We start from the raw sequence: 21,382 nt of genomic DNA, 5'->3' as shown, positions 1-21,382 counted from the left end.
GGTTGGACTCGATGGCCTTGTAGGCCCCTTCCAACCCTACTATTCTATGATTCTATATATAATAAAAGTGAGAAATGAATCAAAAGATGTTTCCTTTACTAATTCTTGTTAGTAGAAACCCAAAGACTGAACCCATCTGAAGCAATTTTGATGTATCCCTTCTTTGAAGTGTATTAAGCAACTATAGATGGTTAACTAGCAGCTAAAGGCTTCCTAAATTCTGCAACTATAGATTCCAAACCCTAAGGAGAGACCAAAATGCATAACATATGACCAACACAGGAGCAAAATACAAAAAATTGGAACATGGCATTACAATTAAAATTGAGGAGTAACAGAACATTATACAACATTAAAAGCCTGACAGGACAGAACAGGCAATGCTGTCCACCAAAAGCAAAAGAAGGAAGAAGCCAGTCTTTGGGGAGGCGGCATTGAATCCCCCACCATTTCACTGAGTAGGCAGGCAGATCCTCTGCATGTTCACTCAGACGTCAGCCCTACTGGATTCTTTTCAAGGGGCTTTACCTGTGATTGGCCTTCTGTGCGGGTCTTGAGAGAAAAGCGCTGCCCCATCCCTGCGTTAAGTATTCAGCGCCCCAAGGAGCAGCGGTGCCGATGTAAAATGAGGAGGGGGGGGCAATAAATTGCTCACCTTCACTCTGGCAGATGCTGAGCACGTTGACAGAGATGTGCTTCTGATCAGCTGGATTGGTGACCAGGCAGGTGAAGGTGGGGTCCGAGGCGCTGGGCTGCCAGAACAAATGGAGCTCCCGGGTATTGGCGGAGAGCCGGTACCAGTCTGGCCTTTCTGCTAAACCTCTTGGAGGAGCCCCCCTTTTCCAGGAGATGTTAAATTCCCCCTCTCCAGACACCTGACACGTCAGGGTCACATTGCAGGCATCTGACGTTTTGGAGGATACGAGGTGAAGACTCTGTGGCTCTGGAACGGGCTCTGTTAGAAATGCATGAACAGCTCAGGTTATCCGTGCCCCCACGGGTGTCAGAACTGTGCAGGAAAAACAGTGCTGGGCTCTTTTCAGTGCTCAGCTCCACAACAAGCAGAAGGCTGGTGCAATAATGACTTACCACAGACCGTGAGGCTGAATGTGTGTTCTTGAAATTCTGCTGTGGCAAACCTCACACGAGCCTTATATATGCCACTGACTGTCCCCCATTTCAAGGTCGTCGATCCTCAGCGTGGTCTTGTCGGCCACTTCTAGCCGCTGCCTGAAATTGTCGCTTGGATTAGGCCGGAGCAATTTTCCATCTATGAATTCAGCAAGCTGAAATGCCGAGCCGGTTTTTGGCTGGAAGTCCCATTCAATTCTTGCCACTGTTTCTGCTGAGAGAATATTCACAGGAAGGGAGACTGATCTTCCTAGGATCCCATTCACCTGATAGTGGGGAGGTTTCTGTGCTGAATTGCTTACAGTGTCTTTTAAACAATGGGGGGGGGGAGAGAAGGGGAAAAAAATGTCAAACAAAGCGACAAAGGATGGAAGTTTCCATGTGAGAAGCACCAGTCTAAACCCTCACTGGATGTGTGCAGCTAGTTACACCGTTCTCAGTGGTGTCTTCCAAGACCAAGCTATACACCTCTGTAAAAAGCCATAGTATGTAACACAAAACAGCCAGCCTTTTTCAGTCAGAGGTCTGCTTGCCCTGCCAAAGTAGCCAAGAATTAGTGAAGCACTCAGAATTTTCTGGATCGTTTTGGAACAACTTTCTCTAGCCACTATGAAAATAGTATTTCGACACTAACAAGATCCAAGCATCGTTTTCCTTTCCCAATTTGGGGAAAAAATCTGGGAATACGTAGCTGTATTCTGCCTCTAAACCTCATTGGCTTAAGTAGCAAGTAATAAATAATTATATAACCTACAGGCAACGCATCCATCATTTTCAGCACCATCGCTCCCTCTCTTGCTTTGTCTGATTCATGAGCTTGCTCTCTATCATTTCTGTTACTCATCTGTGCTTGTACTGTGTCTTCATTAGCTTAAAAGTTTAAGAAGTTGCAACGTAGCAGAATCCAGGGGTGCTCCATGCAATGACAGAGCCAGGTAGCTTTGTCGGCAACGTCTCAATCAGCTTTAAACAGACACAGTTCTGTTTCCTTCTTCATGAGGAAACCAGACATATTTGTCTCTGTGTCAAGGAAACATAGGCAGACTTACTGAAGACTTAACGCCCTGCGATACACTCATGATGTACCGCGTGCTTCCCTCACAGACTCGCTGTGCCCTTTTTTGGGTCGCTTTACTGAAATGCGCAGCTGTGCAGTCCCGTGAGTGTGGGGGTGTGACACTTCAGTTGCTGTTTTGTATTTGAGGGCTCCGCTGTGTCTTTCTGTCCCTTTTTAGGTAAAAAGTGGGTGCTTTATGCTCCTTCATTTCTGCACCATCAGTTTGAGAGTTCCCCAGCCCGAGACTCTCGCAACTGTTCGCTCTCACAAGCGTGAGTGCTACGTGCCTAGCCATCGTGCCGAAATGGTGGCCAGAGTAATGTTGTTCCTCCCTCAAGACCCCCCCCCCAGTCCTTGGGTGCTGAGTCCAAAAGCAACCATTGCAAAGATACGAAGCTGCAAAAATGTGCGAAAGTGTGATTAAAAAAATGAAAACGCTCCTCTGTGCCTCTGTAACTGCACAGCTGCGAAGGGATGGGGGAGCAAAGGGGCGTCACAGAGTGATGCAGGCACTACGCACGTCTATAACACGCCCACTGTATGGCTCTGTCACTCCCAGGACTGCTATCTAAGCTAGGAATGCCGGTGGGAGGAATCTCCGTCAGCTGTTGGCCCTGGGAAAGAGGAGCGCGCTCCTCTCCCAGGAGCAACTGCTCTTCCTCAGAATCAGAACTACTCTGAGATTCTATGGGCTCAGTGTCCACCCTGACATAAAAGCCCGGTAGAGGCACCCTAGGAGCTGTTGCTGTTTTTGCAGAGGAGGGTATTTGGAATCATGTTGAATAAAACCATGCTGTCTAGCTCTCTCTCTCGCTCTCTCTCTGGGCTGATCAGTTCACCAGCTGTGGTCCTCAGACTTTTATTTCGTGTTTTTTGTTCCAGAATAGCTGTGTCACAGGGAAATAGAGGTGGGCGTGTTCCAGAACAAGGTTCACCTGCCAGATAAAGTGAGATTCCCTTCAGTTATACTGATGCTTTGCATTGCATCTGCGTGCTATTCTGGATGGCTTTTTGTGCCCTGCAAGACAACAGCACATGAGATCCAAACAGGAGCAAATGCACTCTGTTTCTACACTCATCCAGCTGTCTTTTTGCCACAGGATACAAGACACATTCTAACTGCTAACCGACATTCTGCATGGCCACCTTGTGGATCCTTCTGGATGAAAGCCTGGACACAGAAGTCAAATTAATAGTATGTATATTCCCTGACTTGTGCTTCTCTTAGTGGGTTTCACAGTATCTCCAGAGTCCATTATGGCTCACTGCACATGAAACTGTGTCCAGAAAGAGGCTGGAATGGGGCCCCATTGTCATAATCCGGGCTGTGTGTTTGGGTAGCTGGCAATGGAAGAAGAAAAGAGAAACGGCAGTGGACAGAGGTACCAAACAGCTCCGCTCATCTTTAGCTTCAGGCAACAGGATTTGGGGCTGGGCCGGGCTGGGCCAGTTCTAGCACTAGGCAAAGTGTGGCAGCAGATGCTGATGGGTGGAGAAGGTGGGAAAATATTGGAGGACAGAGCTGTGTGTGCCACATGGCCAGCACTGCATCCCCAATCTAATCTGCTGCCCCCAGCTGCAGTGGAAGACCCTGGCCCATGGCCAACGTCAAAGTGAGATTGAACCGCCAGCCTGATCACCTTCTGTGACAGGTGCCGTCCTGTCCTTCGTCTCAGGCAGCAAGATGTCTTGGGCTGGCTGTGTGCTTGGAGTTTCCCAGAATGCATCTTCCTTCCTTTATTTTTCTGAGACAAGGCAGATCTGTCGATACAGTAGAACAACGTGGCTCACGTCACATTCACAGGTGGGGCTCTTGCAGTGCTGAGAATGGGCATCAGAATGCCCGAATTGCAAATGGGAGGAGCCCCCGAGAAGATGGAGATGACCGGACGAGACTGCATTACACAGTTGTGTCCGACTTGGACCAAACAAACACATAACATACTCCAAGCAATGATGTTACCTTGGTGCCAAAGTATTCAATACCTGATTTAAAAATGTTCGAACCTCAGGAAAGATGGGAAAGTGGAAGGGGAGCTCCTTCAAAAGAATTGCCTAGCTGCTGTTTCCACAAAGGAGCTCCTTCCACCAAAAGATCCCCCCCTTTTGTGCCTTCCATCTCAAAAGTTACCTCAAACAGTGTATGAAGCCAGCAGTTTTCTTAGTTAAAGTGGAGAAGTGGAGGGAGGGAGGGAGAACAGAAGGCTACAGGCATAGTCCTGCTTCTCTCATGTCAACTCATCAGCAGTTTTGGCAACCAAATGTGGGAATATTATGACTCCATTGAGCCATCCAGGCCAACCCAGGTTTATCTTCAAGCACTACAATTCTGGTCCAACTAGATAACTTGTAAATGTATTCTGATGGCCAATATCTATCCCCTTTAGATAAGGCAAAAATGTCTGACAGCATTAATTGGGGCAGTTCCTGTTTGTTTCACATTACAGCAGTATTTTCTTGTGAAGGCTGATTTGCAAGTTTCTGTAGTCGAAACTGAACAAAAATGAGTGCTATTATAATGAGACGTTTTTAGTTCCTATTTGTTTTTGATTGTTTATTTAAAATGGTTTTTAAGCCACCAGTATGAAAACTGCCTTGGAAGCGTTTTGATTACACAGGAATATTTGAAATAAATAAATCTAAGTCCTGCATTTTGCCTGATAAATAGTAAAAAGTCCATCTTCAATTTTGCATAATAATGGGGATGCCTTGTGCTTGGGCCATTTCTACATGAGGCATTTATCGTGCGTTTGTGATTGGCCACTCACGGATGTTTGCGGGTCCTTTTACATGATGCGATAAACCTCCAGGATGCGTCCCAAGGTTTTTCCCAGTTATCCCACCTTAAAAAAGACTAGAGATAAGCTGGAATGTTTTTTAAAAGCCACAATTTCCACAGAGTGCTGTGATAATTCTGCCAATAGAAAGCCCTGGCAAGGCTGCTGAAAAAAGGTTTTCAATTCTAGGGGTGTACGAAATCCCGCTTACCTGGCTCCGCCGGGTTCTGCAGGTAGGGGGAGGCGATCCGTTCCTCCCCCTGGAATCCTCGACGGGGGGGAGGCGATCCGTTCCTCCCCCCTGGAATCCTGCCTGGCCAGGCTGTGGAGCCGCTGGCCGGGCCAACCCGCAGTGGGGCCTCCAGCCGCTGCCGGGCTGCTGCAGATGCAAATGGCATCCTGCGTAGGGGATGCCATTTGTGTCCCTACGCAAGCCCGTGATAGGCTATGTAAATCTTTACGTAGCCTATCACGGCTAAAGCAGGAGTGCAAATGGCATAGGGGGTGTCCCCTACGCCATTTGCGCTCCCGCTTTAGCCGTGATAGGCTACATAAGTATATACGTAGGCTATCACAGGCCGGCGTAGGGATGCAAATGGCGGCCGGTACGACAGCCACCATTTGCAGCAGCAGCGCGGCAGCGACTGGAGCCGCAGCCAGGTAGGCTGCATTTCGTGGGGCTTTCACGGGGTGGTGGGGCGGGGGCTCCATTCCGCCACGGATTCCAGGGGGCCGAATTCACTGGAATTCAGCCCCCCTGGGATCCGTGGCAGAATTCTCCAACATCTCTAACCCAGGCAAGGCTGCTGAAAAATGGTTTTCAATTCCACCTCTCATCCACAGTCTGAAGGAGCCAATCCTAATCGCACCATAGAAATGGAAGCAAAATGTTCCAGTAGAGCTACGGGATTTTCCCTTAAAATAGAGATACCCTTGCTTTCTATCTCTTGAGCAAAAGATGCAAACAACTTTGGTCCCTGTGCCGTGACACTGAATGAAGCCCAGCTTTCTATGAGTACTGTCCAGTTCTTTTTAAAACCGATGCAATGCTGAGCTGCCCTTCCAGTGTCTCTTTCTTTAGAACTACAGCTTCTTTGGGCAGGAAAGCTGGCACCAGCAGCCCACTTAGAAGATGTCTCTTATTAAGTCTGCCAGAGATCGCCAGAGCCGTCTCCTCTTTCATCAATGCCTTGTCTAGTCCTCCACGGCTAGAGTTTAGAGGAAAGAGGGAAAGTGGTGATGAAAACCTAATGATCAGACAGAAGTGTGCAGAACTGGCCTGCCTTGCAAAGCCGTTGTGGCACAGCTGCGTTCCAACCTATTCCAAATTGTTGTGATGCAACAGGTTACTGAAGTGTTTTGCTTCAATAAAAACATAATGGCATGCACACACACCCAGCTCAGTTATCTCAGTCTTACAACACAATCCTTTGCATGTTTACTTGGAAGTAAGTCCCACTGTGCTCAAGGAGGATTCCTGCCTAGAAAACACATTTGGAGTTGCAGTCTTGGGCCCAATCTACACTCACATTTTTTTACGCTTCCAATGAGTCTTCGTTCCCCTCGTTTCACATGACACTCCCACTGTTTCGTTTTGGAACCGCAATTTCCCGCTGCCCTGTTACCACTTTTCATTATTTCATTATTTCAATTCATTCCCGATATTCCGTGATTTCCGAGTAGATTTCATTCATGTGCTCTGCTTTTCCGCTGTCGTTACCGTACAGGGGCGTGGAATTCTCCTCCCATGCCTGTCCACATACGGCGGTGTTTGTATTTCCCTCCTGAACAATCACAGCTCTCAACGCCCCCTTGCAGTCTTCCGGCTACCGACAGCATAGCTTCCTCAGCACGCAAAGTTTTATCACCAGAAAGCAAAGGGCTGGATGCGCCTGCTCTCGTCTGATCTCGGAAGCTAAGCAGGGTCAGCCCTGGTTAGTACTTGGATGGGAGATTGCCTGGGAATCAGGCTTCCTGCATTGAGCAGGGGGTTGTTCTATCTAGGGATGTCAGAGAAATCTGCCACGGAGCCCAATGAGGCCGGATTCTATTGAATCCTGCCTCCGGAGTCTGTGGCGGAAAGGATCCCTTACCTCCGCCTCTCTGGAGAATCCTCCCTGGCTGGATCCTCCCCGCCGGCAGCTCCAGAGCACCAGCGGTACGGCCGCCATTGCTGTGCCGTATCGCTGGCTGAGGCTAGGGATGTAAGAAAGTCATTTACCGTTTCGCGGATCTGCTTCACGGTGGGGGGGGAGGTGCTCCATCCCTCCCCCCAGAATCCTCGACGGGAGGGGGAGACGCTCTGTCCTTTCCCCCGGAATCCTGCCCGGCCGGCTTCGCTCCGCAGGCATTCCATGGAGCCACCAGCCGGCTCCACCTGCAGCCGGACATCCAGCCACTGGGCAGCAGGGATGCAAATGGCGGCGGCCGTAGCCGCCGCCGTTTGCATCCCTGTACTTAACCGTGATAGGCTACATAAATATTTACGTAGCCTATCACAGCAAAGTAAAAAAAAACGCGTATGCAAATGGCGGCAGCTACAGCAGCCGCCATTTGCGTTCGCGATTTTTCACCATTCTAGCCTACGTAAATATTTACGTAGGCTAGAACAGCGAAAAACAGCGAACGCAAACGGTGGCCGCCGTAGCTGCCGCCATTTCCGTACGCTGCGCCCGGCCAGGAGACGAGCTGCCGCTGCACCCGCCGCTGCCCCCACTGCCGCCGCACCCTCCGCACCTGCCAGCGGCGCACCCGCTGCCGCCGCATCCGCCACCGCCACTGCAACTGCCGCTGCTGAATCCGCCGCCGCCGCCCCTGCATCCACCCCAGGTAAGTGCCGTCCCGGGGGATTCCGCGGGAGGGGGTGGGGGGACAGGAGGCTGTTCCGCCACGGATTTTGGGGGGCCGGATTCTACAGAATCCGGCCTTACTGGAATCCGTGGTGGAATTCTCCGCCATCCCTAGCTGAGGCTGACTCTGGACACAGATGGCATCCACTACACCATTTGCAGCCGTAGAGCCCTTAGTTTAAGCTAAATGCAGCCATTTACGGCTGGATTTAGCTTAATCTAAGAGCTTTATGGCCGCAAATGGTGTCTGCTACACCATTTCCATCTATGGTTTTTCACACAATAGACTAGCCTATTGCGTGAAAAACCACAGACGCAAATGGCATAGCGTAGCAGATGCCATTTGCAGCCATAAAGCCCTTAGTTTAAGCTAAATGCAGCCATTTACAGTAGTAAATGTTACAGTAGTAGACGCCATTTGTGTCCGGAGTCAGCCTCAGCCAGTGATACAGCACGCCAATGGCGGCCGTATCGCTGGCGCTCTGGAGCTGGCTGGCGGCTCCACACAATTGCCACAGTGCGGAGCCAGCCAGCAAGGATTCTGGGGGGAGGGACGGATTGCCTCCCCCCAAGGGAGGATTCCCCAAAGGAGAAGCAGGTAGGGAATCCCATCCGTAGTTCTATCCCTTCAAATGACACTAACTTTTACCTCCTTCTATCCCCAGCTTTGGCTTCTTTAAAAAAAAAAATTAAGGAATTATCCTCGAAGAATCATAGCTTTTCCAGCCCGATTTCTCTGTACACTTGCCTGGGCAAGCCCTGGCAACCGCAAATTTTTTCACAGTCCCCTCCATGCTCGCAGCACACTGTCCCGAAGGGAAAGACACACACACACACATCCAGGCAGACAGTCATCACTATTCACGGACTAACATCAATAAAGCTGCGGACAAAAACAGGGCAGTCTTCGAAGCTTCGAAGATGCAAGCAGCCACCCCCCCCACCCGAGCACTGTGGTGCTGCCGCTGCCCCTCTTCCTCGCACCAGCTGTCAAGTGATGGCATGGGGGAAAGCACCTTAGCAGGCACCCCCCAGCCTCTCGCCCTGGCCTCCAGCAGGGGGTGAGGAGAGGATAGGTGCCTCCTTCTTCCCACCACCCCCACCTGCTAAAGCAACGGCAGCAAGGGTCAAGGCGGTCATTTTCCTTTAGGCCAGGAAAACTTACAGAAAATGACCAGCCTCTCCCTCTCCCGCTGTAGCAATGATGCGGGGAGGACGAGAGGTGCTGCCTTCTTCCCCTCTTCTTGCTGAGGGGACTGGTGTCCTGGGGGCTGACCTGGCAACTTCACGCCAGGCTTCGAGTCCCAACAAGATGCTCACACCACCCCTACACACACACACGGGGATAGAGGAAGAGAGGGATGGTGGGCGGGGGATCGGCAGAAACAGCAAGAGTTACAACCCCTCCAGTGGGAGCCGTCTGTAGCACAGAGCTACAGGTAGGGGCAAGGCAGGAGAGAGAGCCTAAGGAAGCCAACACAACCCCTTCTCCTCCCTGCCTGGCCAGTTCTGTTCCGCTCTGTTCTGTGGCCAGCTTCCTCATAGAATCATAGAATAGTAGTAGGGTTGGAAGGGGCCTACAAGGCCAGCGAGTCCAACCCCCTGCTCAATGCAGGAATCCAAGTCAGAGCATCTCTGAGAAATGGCTGTCCAGCCTCGTCTTGAAGGCCTACCGTGTGGGAGAGCCCACCACCTCCCTAGGGAATGGGTTCCATTGTCGTATTGCTCAGGAAGTTTTTCCTGATGTTCAGCCGGAATCTGGCTTCCTGTAACTTGAGCTCATTATTCCGTGTCCTGCACTCTGGGATGATCAAGAAGAGATCCTGGCCTTCCTCTCTGTGACAACCTTTCAAGTACTTGAAGAGCGCTATCATATCTCCCCTCAGTCTTCTCTTCTCAATGCTAAACATGCCCAGTTCTTTCACTCTCTCTTCATAGGGCTTTGTTTCCAGTACCCTGATCATCTTTGTTGCCCTCCTCTGAACCCTCTCCAGTTTGTCTGCATCCTTCTTAAAGTGCGGTGCCCAGAACTGGACACAGTACTCCAGATGAGGCCTAACCAGTGCTGAGTAGAGGGGAACTAGGACTTCCCGGGATTTGGAAGCGATGCTTCTATGAATGCAGCCCAAAAGAGCATTGGCCTTTTTTGCAGCCACATCACATTGTTGGCTCATATTCAGCTTGTGATCGACAACAATTCCAAGATCCTTCTTGCTTGTAGTGTGGTTGAGCCACGTATCCCCCATCTTGTCACTGTGTATTTGGTTTCTTTTTCTTAGGTGCAGAACTTGGCATTTGTCCCTATTAAATGCCATTCTGTTGTTTTCTGCCCAGCGCTCCAGTCTATCCAGATCACTTTGAATTTTGTTTCTGTCTTCCAAAGTATTAGCTATCCCTCCCAATTTTGTGTCATCTGCAAATTTGATCAGCATTCCCTGCACCTCCTCCTCCAAGTCATTAATAAAAATGTTGAAGAGCACTGTGCCCAGGACTGAGCCCTGCGGTACCCCACTCCTTACCTCTCCCCAGTTTGAGAAGGTCCCATTGATAAGCACTCTTTCAGTCCGATTCTGTAGCCAACTGTGGATCCACCGGATCGTTGTTTCATCTAGCCCACTTTGAGCTAGTTTGCTCATCAGGATATCATGGGGCACTTTGTCGAAAGCTTTGCTGAAGTCGAGGTATATGATGTCCACAGCATTCCCACGGTCTACAAGGGAGGTGACTTGATCAAAAAATGAGATCAGATTTGTCTGGCAGGACTTGTTTTTGACAAATCCATGTTGGCTTCGAGTAATCACGGCATTGTTGTCAAGGTGCTTCCAGATGGATTGCTTTATGATCTGCTCCAGAATTTTCCCAGGGATTGATGTCAGACTGACTGGTCTGTAGTTCCCAGGTTCCTCCTTTTTACCCTTTTTGAAGATAGGGACAGCATTAGCCCTCCTCCAGTCATCTGGCACTTCCCCCGTCCTCCATGATTTCTCAAAGAGAATAGACAGCGGTTCTGAGAGTTCTTCTGCCAGTTCCTTTATGACTCTAGGATGCAGTTCATCTGGCCCTGGAGATTTGAACTCATTCAAAGTAATTAGGTGTTCCTTGACCATATGCCTGTTGATCTCAAGCTGCAATCCTGCCCCTTCAGCCTGCACTTCGCCTCTGCCAGGGGGGTCATAGACCCTCTTTTGGGAGAAGACTGAGCCAAAGTAGGAATTGAGCACCTCTGCCTTTTCTCTGTCATCTGTTATCATTTTTCCATCCTTATTTAATAGCTGAACCACCATTCCTTTCCTCTGCCTTTTACTATGCACGTAGCTGAAGAAAGCCTTTTTGTTGTTTTTAACATCCCTTGCTAACCTCAGCTCATTCTCAGCTTTAGCCTTTCTGATGCCATCCCTGCAATTCTGTGCTATCTGCCTGCACTCTTCCTTGTTGCTTGGCCTTCCTTCCACTTCCTATATGTGTCCTTTTTTGTTTTCAGGTCATCCCTAAGCTTTTTGTGAAGCCACATTGGCTTCTTCTGTTGTCTTCCACCTTTTCTTCTTGTTGGAATTGCTTGTGATTGTGCCTTGAGAATTTCCTTTTTTAAAAGCTCCCACCCATCTTGGACTCCTTTTCTCGCTAGCATCGCTTGCCATGGGACCTTACTGATCATTGTTCTGAGTTTATGAAAATCAGCTTTCCTAAAATCCAGGGTACGCGTTTGACTGCACTCGGCTTTTGCTTCCCTTAGAACCAAGAACTCAAGTACAACATGGTCGCTTTCCCCCAGAGTTCCTGTAACTGCTACTTTATCCACTAAGTCATCTCTGTTGGTTAGGATCAAGTCAAGGATAGCCGATCCTCTAGTTCCTTCCTCTACTTTCTGTGGGAGGAAGTTATCCGCCACACAAGTCAGGAATTTCCTGGAGGGGCCATGTTTTGCAGAATTTGTCTCCCAACAAATATTGGGGAAATTGAAGTCCCCCATTACTACATCATGCTTCCTTAAAACATTGGCTATTCGCTTTTCAAAAGTTTCATCCTTGTCTTCTCCTTGATTGGGTGGCCGGTAGTAGACTCCGACCACCATGCTCCTTTTATTCTTTGCTCCATTTATTTCAACCCAGATGCTCTCGATGGGGCTACCAAGCTCTTCCTCCTATATTTCTGTGCAGAGATATGTATTTTTCACATACAGTGCAACCCCACCTCCCTTTCTGTTCCTCCTGTTCTTTTTGAACAAGTTATATCCTTCAATCGCTGTATTCCAGTCCTGAGAGTCATCCCACCAAGTCTCAGTTATACCTATCAGGTCATAATTTCCCTCTTGTATTAAGAGTTCAAGTTCGTTCTGTTTGTTTCCCACACTCTGGGCATTAGTATATAGACATTGAAGACCATGTGCTTCATAGTCTGGCTTTCTTCCTACATGTGTCTGAAGACTATTATTGGGCGCTATCAGAGGCAGAGCTGTTCTCTCCATTGCAGTACATGCGCCTATATCCATTGTTACCTCCAACATTACATCTCCCTTCCCCGTAGGATTCAGTTTAAAGCCCTCCTGATGAAGTTCTTCATGCTGTGGCCAAACACATTCTTCCCATCCTTTGTGAGGTGCAACCCGTCCCTTGCCAACAGCCCATCTTCCAGGAAGTATAGCCCGTGGTCCCAGAATCCAAATCTCTCTCGTCGGCACCACCTTCGTAGCCAGTCATTCACCCGGAGTATTTTTCGTTCCCTTTCTATCTCTCTTCTAACTACTGGAAGGATGGATGAGAAAACTATCTGGGCCCCAAAGTTCTTGAGTGTCCTTCCCAAAGCTTCAAAGTCTGACGTGATCTCTTCGTAGCTCCGCTTGGCGGTATCATTTGTTCCCACATGGATGAGAAGAAAGGGATAACTGTCAGTGGGCTTTATGAGCGCAGGCAACCTTTCAGTCACGTCTCTAATCTGTCCTCCCGGGAGACAACATACCTGGCGAGTCCATGGGTCTTCGCGACATACTTGGGTCTCGATCCCACGCAGCAAGGAGTCTCCCACTACTACCACTCTTCTCTTCTTCTTCTTGTAGGCCTGGGTTTCATCGCCTCTGTTTGACTGAGCTTTAGCCTCTTGCTCACTCTCATGCAGGTTCCCCTGTGATTCTTCCTCTGCAGGCTGTCCTCCAGTCTCATCCGCAAGTACCTGGAATCGGTTCCACAGCTCCACCGCTTCCACTGGTGCAGAGTGGCGTCTAGTTCTTCTTCTCCTAACTGTCACCCTTTTCCAAGGAGTATCCTCTACTCCATTTTTCTTCACCTCAGCATTTCCCACTGCCTCATCTTGCTGTTGCTCTTCAAGCTTCTGGTCTTCCCTTTGCTGCTGTGGTTCCCCAGTTCTGTCCAAGAACTCTTCGTGTTCTCTTATTCCCCGGAGGGTTGACAGTCGCCGCTCCAGTCCACTTACTTTTTCCTCCAGCAGCGTGATCAACTTGCACTTGTTGCAGGTGTAGGCCACGTTGTTCTCAGGCAAGAAAACAAACATGGCACACACCTTGCAGGTCACCACCAATGGAGAGTCTTGTCCTTCCATAGCCCCGTTTCCCTTTTTGTGTCTAGCTTTGTGATTGTTCTAGACTAGCCTGTGCCTGCTCCTCTACTCAGCAGAGGTTAAAAGCAGAGTCCCACTGGTGCGGAAGTGTGTGTTACAAGGCAAATAAATGGAAAAAAGTTAGTTAAAAAAATGAAAAAAAAAATGAAAAAAAATGTCAGGGGCCTCCCCCTTGACCTCCCCTGCCGAACTCCCCTGGCCAACTCCCGTTTGCTCCCCCCGTTTGCTCCCCCTGTTCGCTCGCTCTCTGGGAGCTTGCCTGCTTCTGTAGTCCCTGGACCAGCTGGAGCAGCTTGCTCTCTGCCCCTCAGTTCTCTCTCCACCCTGCCAGGAAGCGATATCTGCAAAATGCTCTCTCTCTCTCAAGCTCTCTTTCCTCTCCTTTTGGGAACATTAATCCGCTTTTTCTCTGGTAAGTTATTTTGTAATGCTTGCTATGCTTGCTTTGTCATAAAGAAATGTGTGACTAAACTCAGCACGGAGGAGATGTAGAAAATGTCCCTAACAATCCTACAAAAGCCAGGTTTTCTCAGCAGAACGCTGGCTGCTGTGGTATTGTGTTTGCTGCCCGAGGACACTTTTCTTTTGTTCTCCTGGCTCTCAAAATACGTACACTGGTATTTCTCGCTTCTTAACCAACACAGTTGAGAGCCGGACTATTTGTCTCAAATTGCCATGTTCTCTCAAACATGAACTTTTGGGGCAGACAAGATGGACAGGGAATTTTCTTGTTTTTGTTGTTGTTGTTGTTATTATTAATGTTCTTTGTAATAGTTGCCAGAAAGTTATTTAAGCAATTAATCAAAGTTCATTGTACAGTCACAGACCCATTGCCAGAACGCTACTGAAAGTTGTGCAGTGCAAATCCTATACATGTTTACTCAGAAGTAGGACCCCCTGAAATTAACGGAACTTATTCTCTAGGCTTAGAATTGCTGCCTCATTTTGTAAAAACCACCACCAACCACAACAACACTGGTAGATCTCTAGGTGACTTTCAGTAGGTAAGCTAGGATTGCCTTCTTCCACTTGTGTAACAGTAGCGAGCAGCAACAAAAGGGCACACAAATTGGAGGGCTGAAATGCAAATTAAACGGATGAAGCGGAGAAAGCTCAGGGCAAATAGGAACTGATTTTGATGTGGAAGGACTGTGAGCTGTTCCATTCAGTTCTTTTACTCAAAACAAATCCCTGAGCTCAGAATTCTTTAATTTTAAGTCTTGTGCACCAGCGTTCGGTTGGTGGATCTTGAGGCTCTAATTAAAAATAAAATAGATCCAGAAAGCCTGAAGGCTGCCAGCTCCCTGCTTTAGCTACTAGCAGTAGTAATTTGTTAAACACCTAAAATAAGATACTGTGCATTATGTAAAATAAAATTAACAATGGCAAAGCTCTGCGCAGAGGCTTACAATCTAAATTCAGATACATGAGGACATAAGAAGAGCCCTGCTGGATCAGACCAAGGGTCCATCTAGTCCAGCATTCTGTTCACACAGCGGCCAACCAGCGGCCCACAGGAACCCACAAGCAGGACACGAGCGCAACAGCACCCTCCTGCCCACGTTCCCCAGCGACCGGTGTACAGAGGCCCACTGCCTCTGGTTCTGGAGGTAGCACATAGCCATCAGGACTAGTAGCCGCTGATAGCCTTCTCCTCCAGGAATTTATCTAACCCCCGTTTAAAGCCATCCAAATTGGTGGCCATCATTACATCTTGTGGTAGCGAGTTCCATAGTTTAACTCTGCGCTGTGTGAAGAAGTACTTCCTTTTCTCTGTCCTGAATCTCCCACCAATCAGCTTCATGGGAGGACCCTGGGTTCTAGTATTTTCAGAGAGGGAGAAAAATGTCTCCCTATTCACTTTCTCCACACCAGGCATAATTTGGTAGACCTCTATCATGTCTCCCCTTACTCTCCTTTTTTGAAGCTAAACAATCCCAGCCGTTGTAACCTTACCTCATAGAGGAGATGCTCCAGACCCTTGGTCATTTTAGTTGCCCTTTCTTGCCCTTTTTCCAGCTCTACAATATCCTTTTTTAGGTGTGCGGACCAGAACTGGACACAGTATTCCAGGTGTGGTCGCCCCATAGATTTGTATATGTGCAGTATGATCTTGGCAGTTTTATTCTCAGTTCCTTTTCTAATTATGCCTGACATGGAGTTTGCCTTTTTTACAGCAGCCTCACACTGAGAAACAGGAACTAAGAAGGGGAAGAAAAAACAGTGGGTAAAATGTAAGGTACCTGGGGGGTGGGGAGGAAATTGGATGATGAATCGGACTCAAAGAGTGCTCCTCAATGGGACCTTCTCAAACTGGGGAGAGGTAAGGAGTGGGGTACCGCAGGGCTCAGTCCTGGGCCCAGTGCTCTCCCACATTTATTAATGACTTGGAGGAGGAGGTGCAGGGAATGCTGATCAGATTTGCAGAGGACACAAAATTGGGCAGGATAGCTAAGACTTTGGAAGACAGAAACAAAATTCAAAGTGATCTGGATAGACTGGAGCGCTGGGCAGAAAACAACGGAATGACATTTAATAGGGATAAATGTCAGGTTCTGCACCTAGGAAAAAGAAACCAAATGCACAGTTACAAGATGGGGGATACGTGGCTCAACCACACTACAAGCGAGAAGAATCTTGGAATTGTCGACCACAAGCTGAATATGAGCCAACAATGTGATGTGGCTGCAAACAAGGCAAATGCTATTTTGGGCTGCCTTAATAGAAACATAGCTTCCAAATCCCAGGAAGTACTAGATCCCCTCTACTCAGCACTGGTTAGGCCTCATCTGGAGTACTGTGTCCAGTTCTGGGCACCACACTTGAAGAAGGATGCAGACAAACTGGAGAGGGTTCAGAGGAGGGCAACAAAGATGATCAGGGGACTGGAAACAAAGGAGACTGAAAGAACTGGGCATGTTTAGCCTGGAGAAGAGGAGACTGAGGGGAGACAGGATAGCGCTCTTCAAGTACTTGAAAGGTTGTTACAGAGAAGAAAGCCAGGATCTCTTCTTGATCATCCCAGAGTGCAGGACACGGAATCATGGGCTCAAGTTACAGGAAGCCAGATTCCGGCTGAACATCAGGAAAAACTTCCTGACTGTTAGAGCAATACGACAATTATGGAACGAATTCCCTAGGGAGGTGGTGGGCTCTCCCACGTTGGAGGCATTCTCAAGACGAGGCTGGGCAGCCATCTCTCTGTCAGGGATGCTCTGACTGGGATTCCTGCACTGAGCAGGGGGTTGGACTCGATGGCCTTGTAGGCCCCTTCCAACCCTACTATTCTATGATTCTATGTATAATAAAAGTGAGAAATGAATCAAAAGATGTTTCCTTTACTAATTCTTGTTAGTAGAAACCCAAAGACTGAACCCATCTGAAGCAATTTTGATGTATCCCTTCTTTGAAGTGTATTAAGCAACTATAGATGGTTAACTAGCAGCTAAAGGCTTCCTAAATTCTGCAACTATAGATTCCAAACCCTAAGGAGAGACCAAAATGCATAACATATGACCAACACAGGAGCAAAAAACATAAAATTTGATCATGGCATTACAATTAAAATTGAGGAGTAACAAAACATTATACAACATTAAAAGCCTGACAGGACAGGACAGGCAATGCTGTCCATCAAAAGCAAAAGAAGGAAGAAGCCAGTCTTTGGGGAGGCGGCATTGAATCCCCCACAATTTCAAGCTATCGGGGATGCTCTGACCTGGATGCCTGCACTGAGCAGGGGGTTGGACCCGATGGCCTAGTAGGCCCCTTCCAACCCTACCATTCTATGATTCTATGATGATGAAAGGAAAAACCTCCCGCTATGGTGAAGGGAGAATTGTCTCACAGAACTCTCCTACTGGCAAGAGGCTCAATAGCTTCTTTGCTAGTTCACACTGGACAGCCTGGTGCTGCAATAGTACTTTATAGGCAGGAAAATCACCATGAACTTTGTTGCTAAAAATTCAGGGGGATAACACAGGGGTACAGCAGTTTGGCAGGGATGTGTCCTTACCCAATAGGCCCTACCCCGTGATACGCTGTCAGGACCACTACAGACCTCTCTGAAGCTTTGATTTTTATCAGTGGGGCTAATAGCAGCAGCTTGGGGCAGGGAGATGATAAAGATCAGGGAAACCGTGCAGGAAGAACAGTCCCAGGTTTGTACTTAATCATTTCACAGCCTTGTGTCAATTTGTTTCAAGAGACCCAGCTGAAGTGTGTGTAACTGCAACTTGGGGAGGGTGGGGGGAGGAAAAAAAATCATTCTAACTCAAAGAAAATTCCTTCCATGAGCTCAACAGTGGAGAATACAGTATACCCAAATAGTGAAGTGAAGTCCATATTCACAGCATCCCAGGCAAAATCCCGGGAAAAACTCCTCTCTAATAACTTTTGATATTTTAACCACCACCTTTTATTGTTGGGTTGCTGCTGCTGTGTGTTGACGGTGGTTGTTGAAAAAGACAGTCCAGAGGAAATGCAAGTTGTACTGTTGTCTGTTGAAGCCCTTTGCTCATTACAGCTTTACAGCTTTATTCCATTCCATTCCCATAATCTAAATTGCCTGGGCATTATAAAAAAGTAAAACATGAAAACACAAAGCAGCAATAACACAAAAAAGTCAGACAACAACCAAGATAAACCAGCAGCAGCACGTGAAGGAACAAGAAGTAAGAACAGCAACAGGGATAAGACAACGTGAATATTTACAATCACTAAAATTGTACCTTAAAATGTATTTTTATTTTATTTATTTCCACCTTCCATCAAAAAAAAAGGGCTAGGAATATGGGCTGATCCTGGCAGTGTGCCTGGGAATTAAAAAAAAAAAATCCTATGTAGGCTAGGAAGTTAAGGGATTTCCCTGACCACCACAGATGCACCTGTTCTATGGCACATACTCAAGATGAGTTCTATGGATTACCTAAGAATATTTTATGGATCTGGGTTGCCATCTGTCAGCATTGTCACTTAGTAACTACGTATATCTAGTTTTCAAACAACCAGGATTAAAGATAAGGGCTTCTGTTACAAAGGGCCTGTATTAGGAACTGCTGGCACTCCAAGAGGGAATGTTTTTATTATTTATGGTGGACTTGTAAAAAAGCTAAAACATTTTGGAAACGAATACCGTCTTTAGCTCAAAGAATATTAAGGACTACTATAGAACTAAAGCCAGAAATTTTTTTATTGGGACTAACAGATAAACATCTAAAAGAGAAGGGGGGAACCCTCTTTCTCTACATGACAACGGCTGCAAGGTTATTGTAGGCACAAAAGTGGAAGAATGGAACCATACCAACTGTGAGCGAGTGGATCATGACAATGATGGAGCTGGCAGAGACTTACTATCGTAATTAAAGAAGGGTCAACAACTAACTTTATGTTAGATTGGAAACCTTTTATAGAATTTGTACAAGAAACAAAGAAAAATGATGTCTATGTATGTGGATTTTGAACTTTGAGATGGTTGATTCTCTTTTTTCTGTTGTTAAAATTAGGAGAAAGGAGATAATGTCTGTGAACTCAGTGTATGATATACAACTAAGACAAGAACTAGAGAATAATAATAATAAGCATTTGTTGTGTAAGGGGAGCCAAGGGTAGATATCTTACAGTCTTAAGAAATATTTTAGTGTATGTGTATAGTTGTTGTTTCTGTTGTTGTTGTTGTTGTTGTTGTTGTTGTGTTTTGTTTTTCTTTTTACAAAAAATTAAAAAGACATATATATATATATATATATATATATATATAAAAGGAACTGCATACAGGAGGTCCTTCAGGTCTCTGTGCAGTGCTGAGCTTCAGAACTGAAGCATCTGTTTCAGCAGTGAGTACCCTCAGGTAGGGATGGCAGAGAATTCCGCCACGGATCTCGGTAAGGCTGAATGCCAGTGCATTCGGCCCCCCAAACTCCGTGGCGGAACGGCCTGCCACCCCCCCACCTACCTGCGGATCCCCCTCAGGACGAGACTTACCTGGGGCGGATCTTCTGGGCGGCGGCGGCTCCGGCAGCGGCTGCAGTGGCTACGGTGGCCGGTCTCCTGACCGGCTGCCGCCACCGCCATTTCTAATGTTAAAAAAAAAGACGTGATAGGCTACGTAAATCTTTACGTAGCCTATCACGTCTGACTTTAAAAAACAAACAAACGCGCATACGCAAATGGCGGTGGCTATGGCTGCCACCATTTGCGTTCCTTATTTTGGCCCATGTGTTCCCCTTTCTTGTCTTCGTCTTTCTTGTCTACGTAAATATTTACGTAGACTAAGACGGGCCAAAAATAAGGAATGCAAATGGCGGCGGCCATAGCCACCGCCATTTGCGTACGCACATTTTTTTGGTTTTTTTTAAAGCCCGACGTGATAGGCTAGGTAAGTCTTTATGTAGCCTATCACGGCTGACTACAGGGACGCAAACAGTGTCGGCTACAGCCGCCGCCATTTGCGTCCCCGCTAGCCAGCGGCCAGATGTCCAGCTGCTGGCGGAGCCGGCTGGCGGCTCCGCAGAATCCCCGCGGAGCAGAGCCGGCCGGCCAGGATTCCGGGGGGAGGGACGGAGCGCCTCCCCCCACCAGCGGAACCCGGCAGAGCCAGGTAAGGCCAATTTCGTACATCCCTACCCTCAGGTTCTGGGCTGGCCTTGCTTACATACTAGGTTGATTGTTGTATCCATCTGGACAGGAAATAATATAAGATGGCTTCCTGTTTCAGCTAAGACTTGCCTAGGTAATAGTGATGGTCAATTTTGGTTTCTCTCAATTTCTTAAGTTTGGTTTGACTCAAACTTTGAGAACTTTTCCAAGTTTAAGTTCAGTTTATTCTGAATCATGAAAATATTATTTTTGCATGCAATTTTGCCTAATGTACACATATTTAGCAAGCAATTTTCCTAATATATGCATTTTTGTACACATTTTTAATGGGAGAACCTTATTGCAAAATTCAAAGAAGTGTGAATGCTGCAGGATCGAATTTTGGTTCATTTATTGGTTAAAAAGTGCAATATTAGGTACGTTCACATTTAAATGTGAAGTGAACACATTTCTCCCCCATCCCAACTGGGTAAACAAGGTGTTTTTTGAACTCTGAATATTACTGGGCATCCCATGGTTGTCTTTTCGTCCTGAGCTCTGGCTTGCTCCTCAGTCTGTCCCTTTGGTCCTGGCTTGTTCTTCTACTCCTCCATTCTAGCTCCTGCTTGTTCTTGGGCTCCAGTCCCTGGTGTGCTCTTCAGTTTTTGGCACAACTCCCAGTTCCTGGCTCTTCCCACAGAAGCCAAGTGCCAGAATCACCCCAGAAACGCTAATTCGTAGACAATTCAAATCCAGATGAGGCAGTGGCTGTTCTGAACCAGTGCCTGGGCACAGTAATGGACTGGATGAGGGCCAACAAACTGAGACTCAATCCAGGCAAGATGGAGGTACTGTTAGTGGGTGGCTTGTCTTCCTGGCTAGGTGATGTTCAACCTGTTCTGGAGGGCGTTACACTCCCCCTAAAGGATCACGTTCGTAGTTTGGGGGTGGTCCTGGACCAGCAACTGTCACTTGAGGCACAGGTGGACTTGGTGGTACGGAGCCCCTTTCATCAGCTTAGGCTAATATACCAACTACGCCCTGATAGCCTCGCTATACAGGTCTCCATGCTCTGAGAACACCTCGTCTGGATCACTGCAACGCGTTGTACGTGGGGCTGCTTTTGAAAATGGGCCTGAAACTTCAGCTGGTCCAAAACAGGGCAGCGAGACTGTTAACAGGGACTGGCCAACAAAATCACATTAGGCCAGTACTTCCCCAGCTGCACTGGCTGCCAGTCCATTTCGGGGCCCAGATCAAAGCGCTGGTATTAACATTCAAAGCCCTAAGCGTCTTGGGGCCAGGTGATCTGAAGGATCGCCTCCTCCCATATGTGCCTGCCTGGACCCTAAGATCACCTTCAGATCTTAGGGTCCATGAGCCAAAGGAAGTGAGGCAGGTGGCTACCAGGAAGAGGGCCT

General features: G+C 47.8%; 2 protein-coding genes across 2 annotated transcripts in view; one reads left to right on the top strand and one right to left on the bottom strand.

The window, feature by feature from the left end:
- Positions 1 to 213: 213 nt before the first annotated feature.
- LOC146334709 (SLAM family member 5-like) lies at positions 214 to 1,915 on the bottom strand. The gene is made up of 4 exons (XM_084823630.1): positions 1,886 to 1,915; positions 1,169 to 1,397; positions 656 to 955; positions 214 to 242 (listed from the first exon to the last, which is right to left on the bottom strand). Exons 1-4 carry the CDS (start codon positions 1,913 to 1,915, stop codon positions 214 to 216), a joined length of 588 nt encoding a protein of 195 aa, XP_084679756.1.
- Positions 1,916 to 2,492: 577 nt separating this feature from the next.
- Positions 2,493 to 21,382, top strand: part of LOC146334708 (uncharacterized) — a 50,820-nt gene continuing 31,930 nt past the window's right edge. The window contains exons 1-3 of the mRNA XM_084823629.1: positions 2,493 to 2,504; positions 3,530 to 3,686; positions 13,657 to 13,797. Coding sequence (XP_084679755.1) covers positions 2,493 to 2,504; positions 3,530 to 3,686; positions 13,657 to 13,797 — 310 coding nt within the window. The remainder of the gene's footprint in view (positions 2,505 to 3,529; positions 3,687 to 13,656; positions 13,798 to 21,382) is intronic.

Source organism: Heloderma suspectum, chromosome 17 (genome assembly GCF_057233095.1).
Source record: "Heloderma suspectum isolate Gila_16-S chromosome 17, 16-S_ref, whole genome shotgun sequence".
In the NCBI taxonomy this organism is placed as follows: domain Eukaryota; kingdom Metazoa; phylum Chordata; class Lepidosauria; order Squamata; family Helodermatidae; genus Heloderma; species Heloderma suspectum.
Note: the sequence above shows the minus strand (reverse complement) of the source record. Positions and strands in the feature narration are given on the sequence as shown.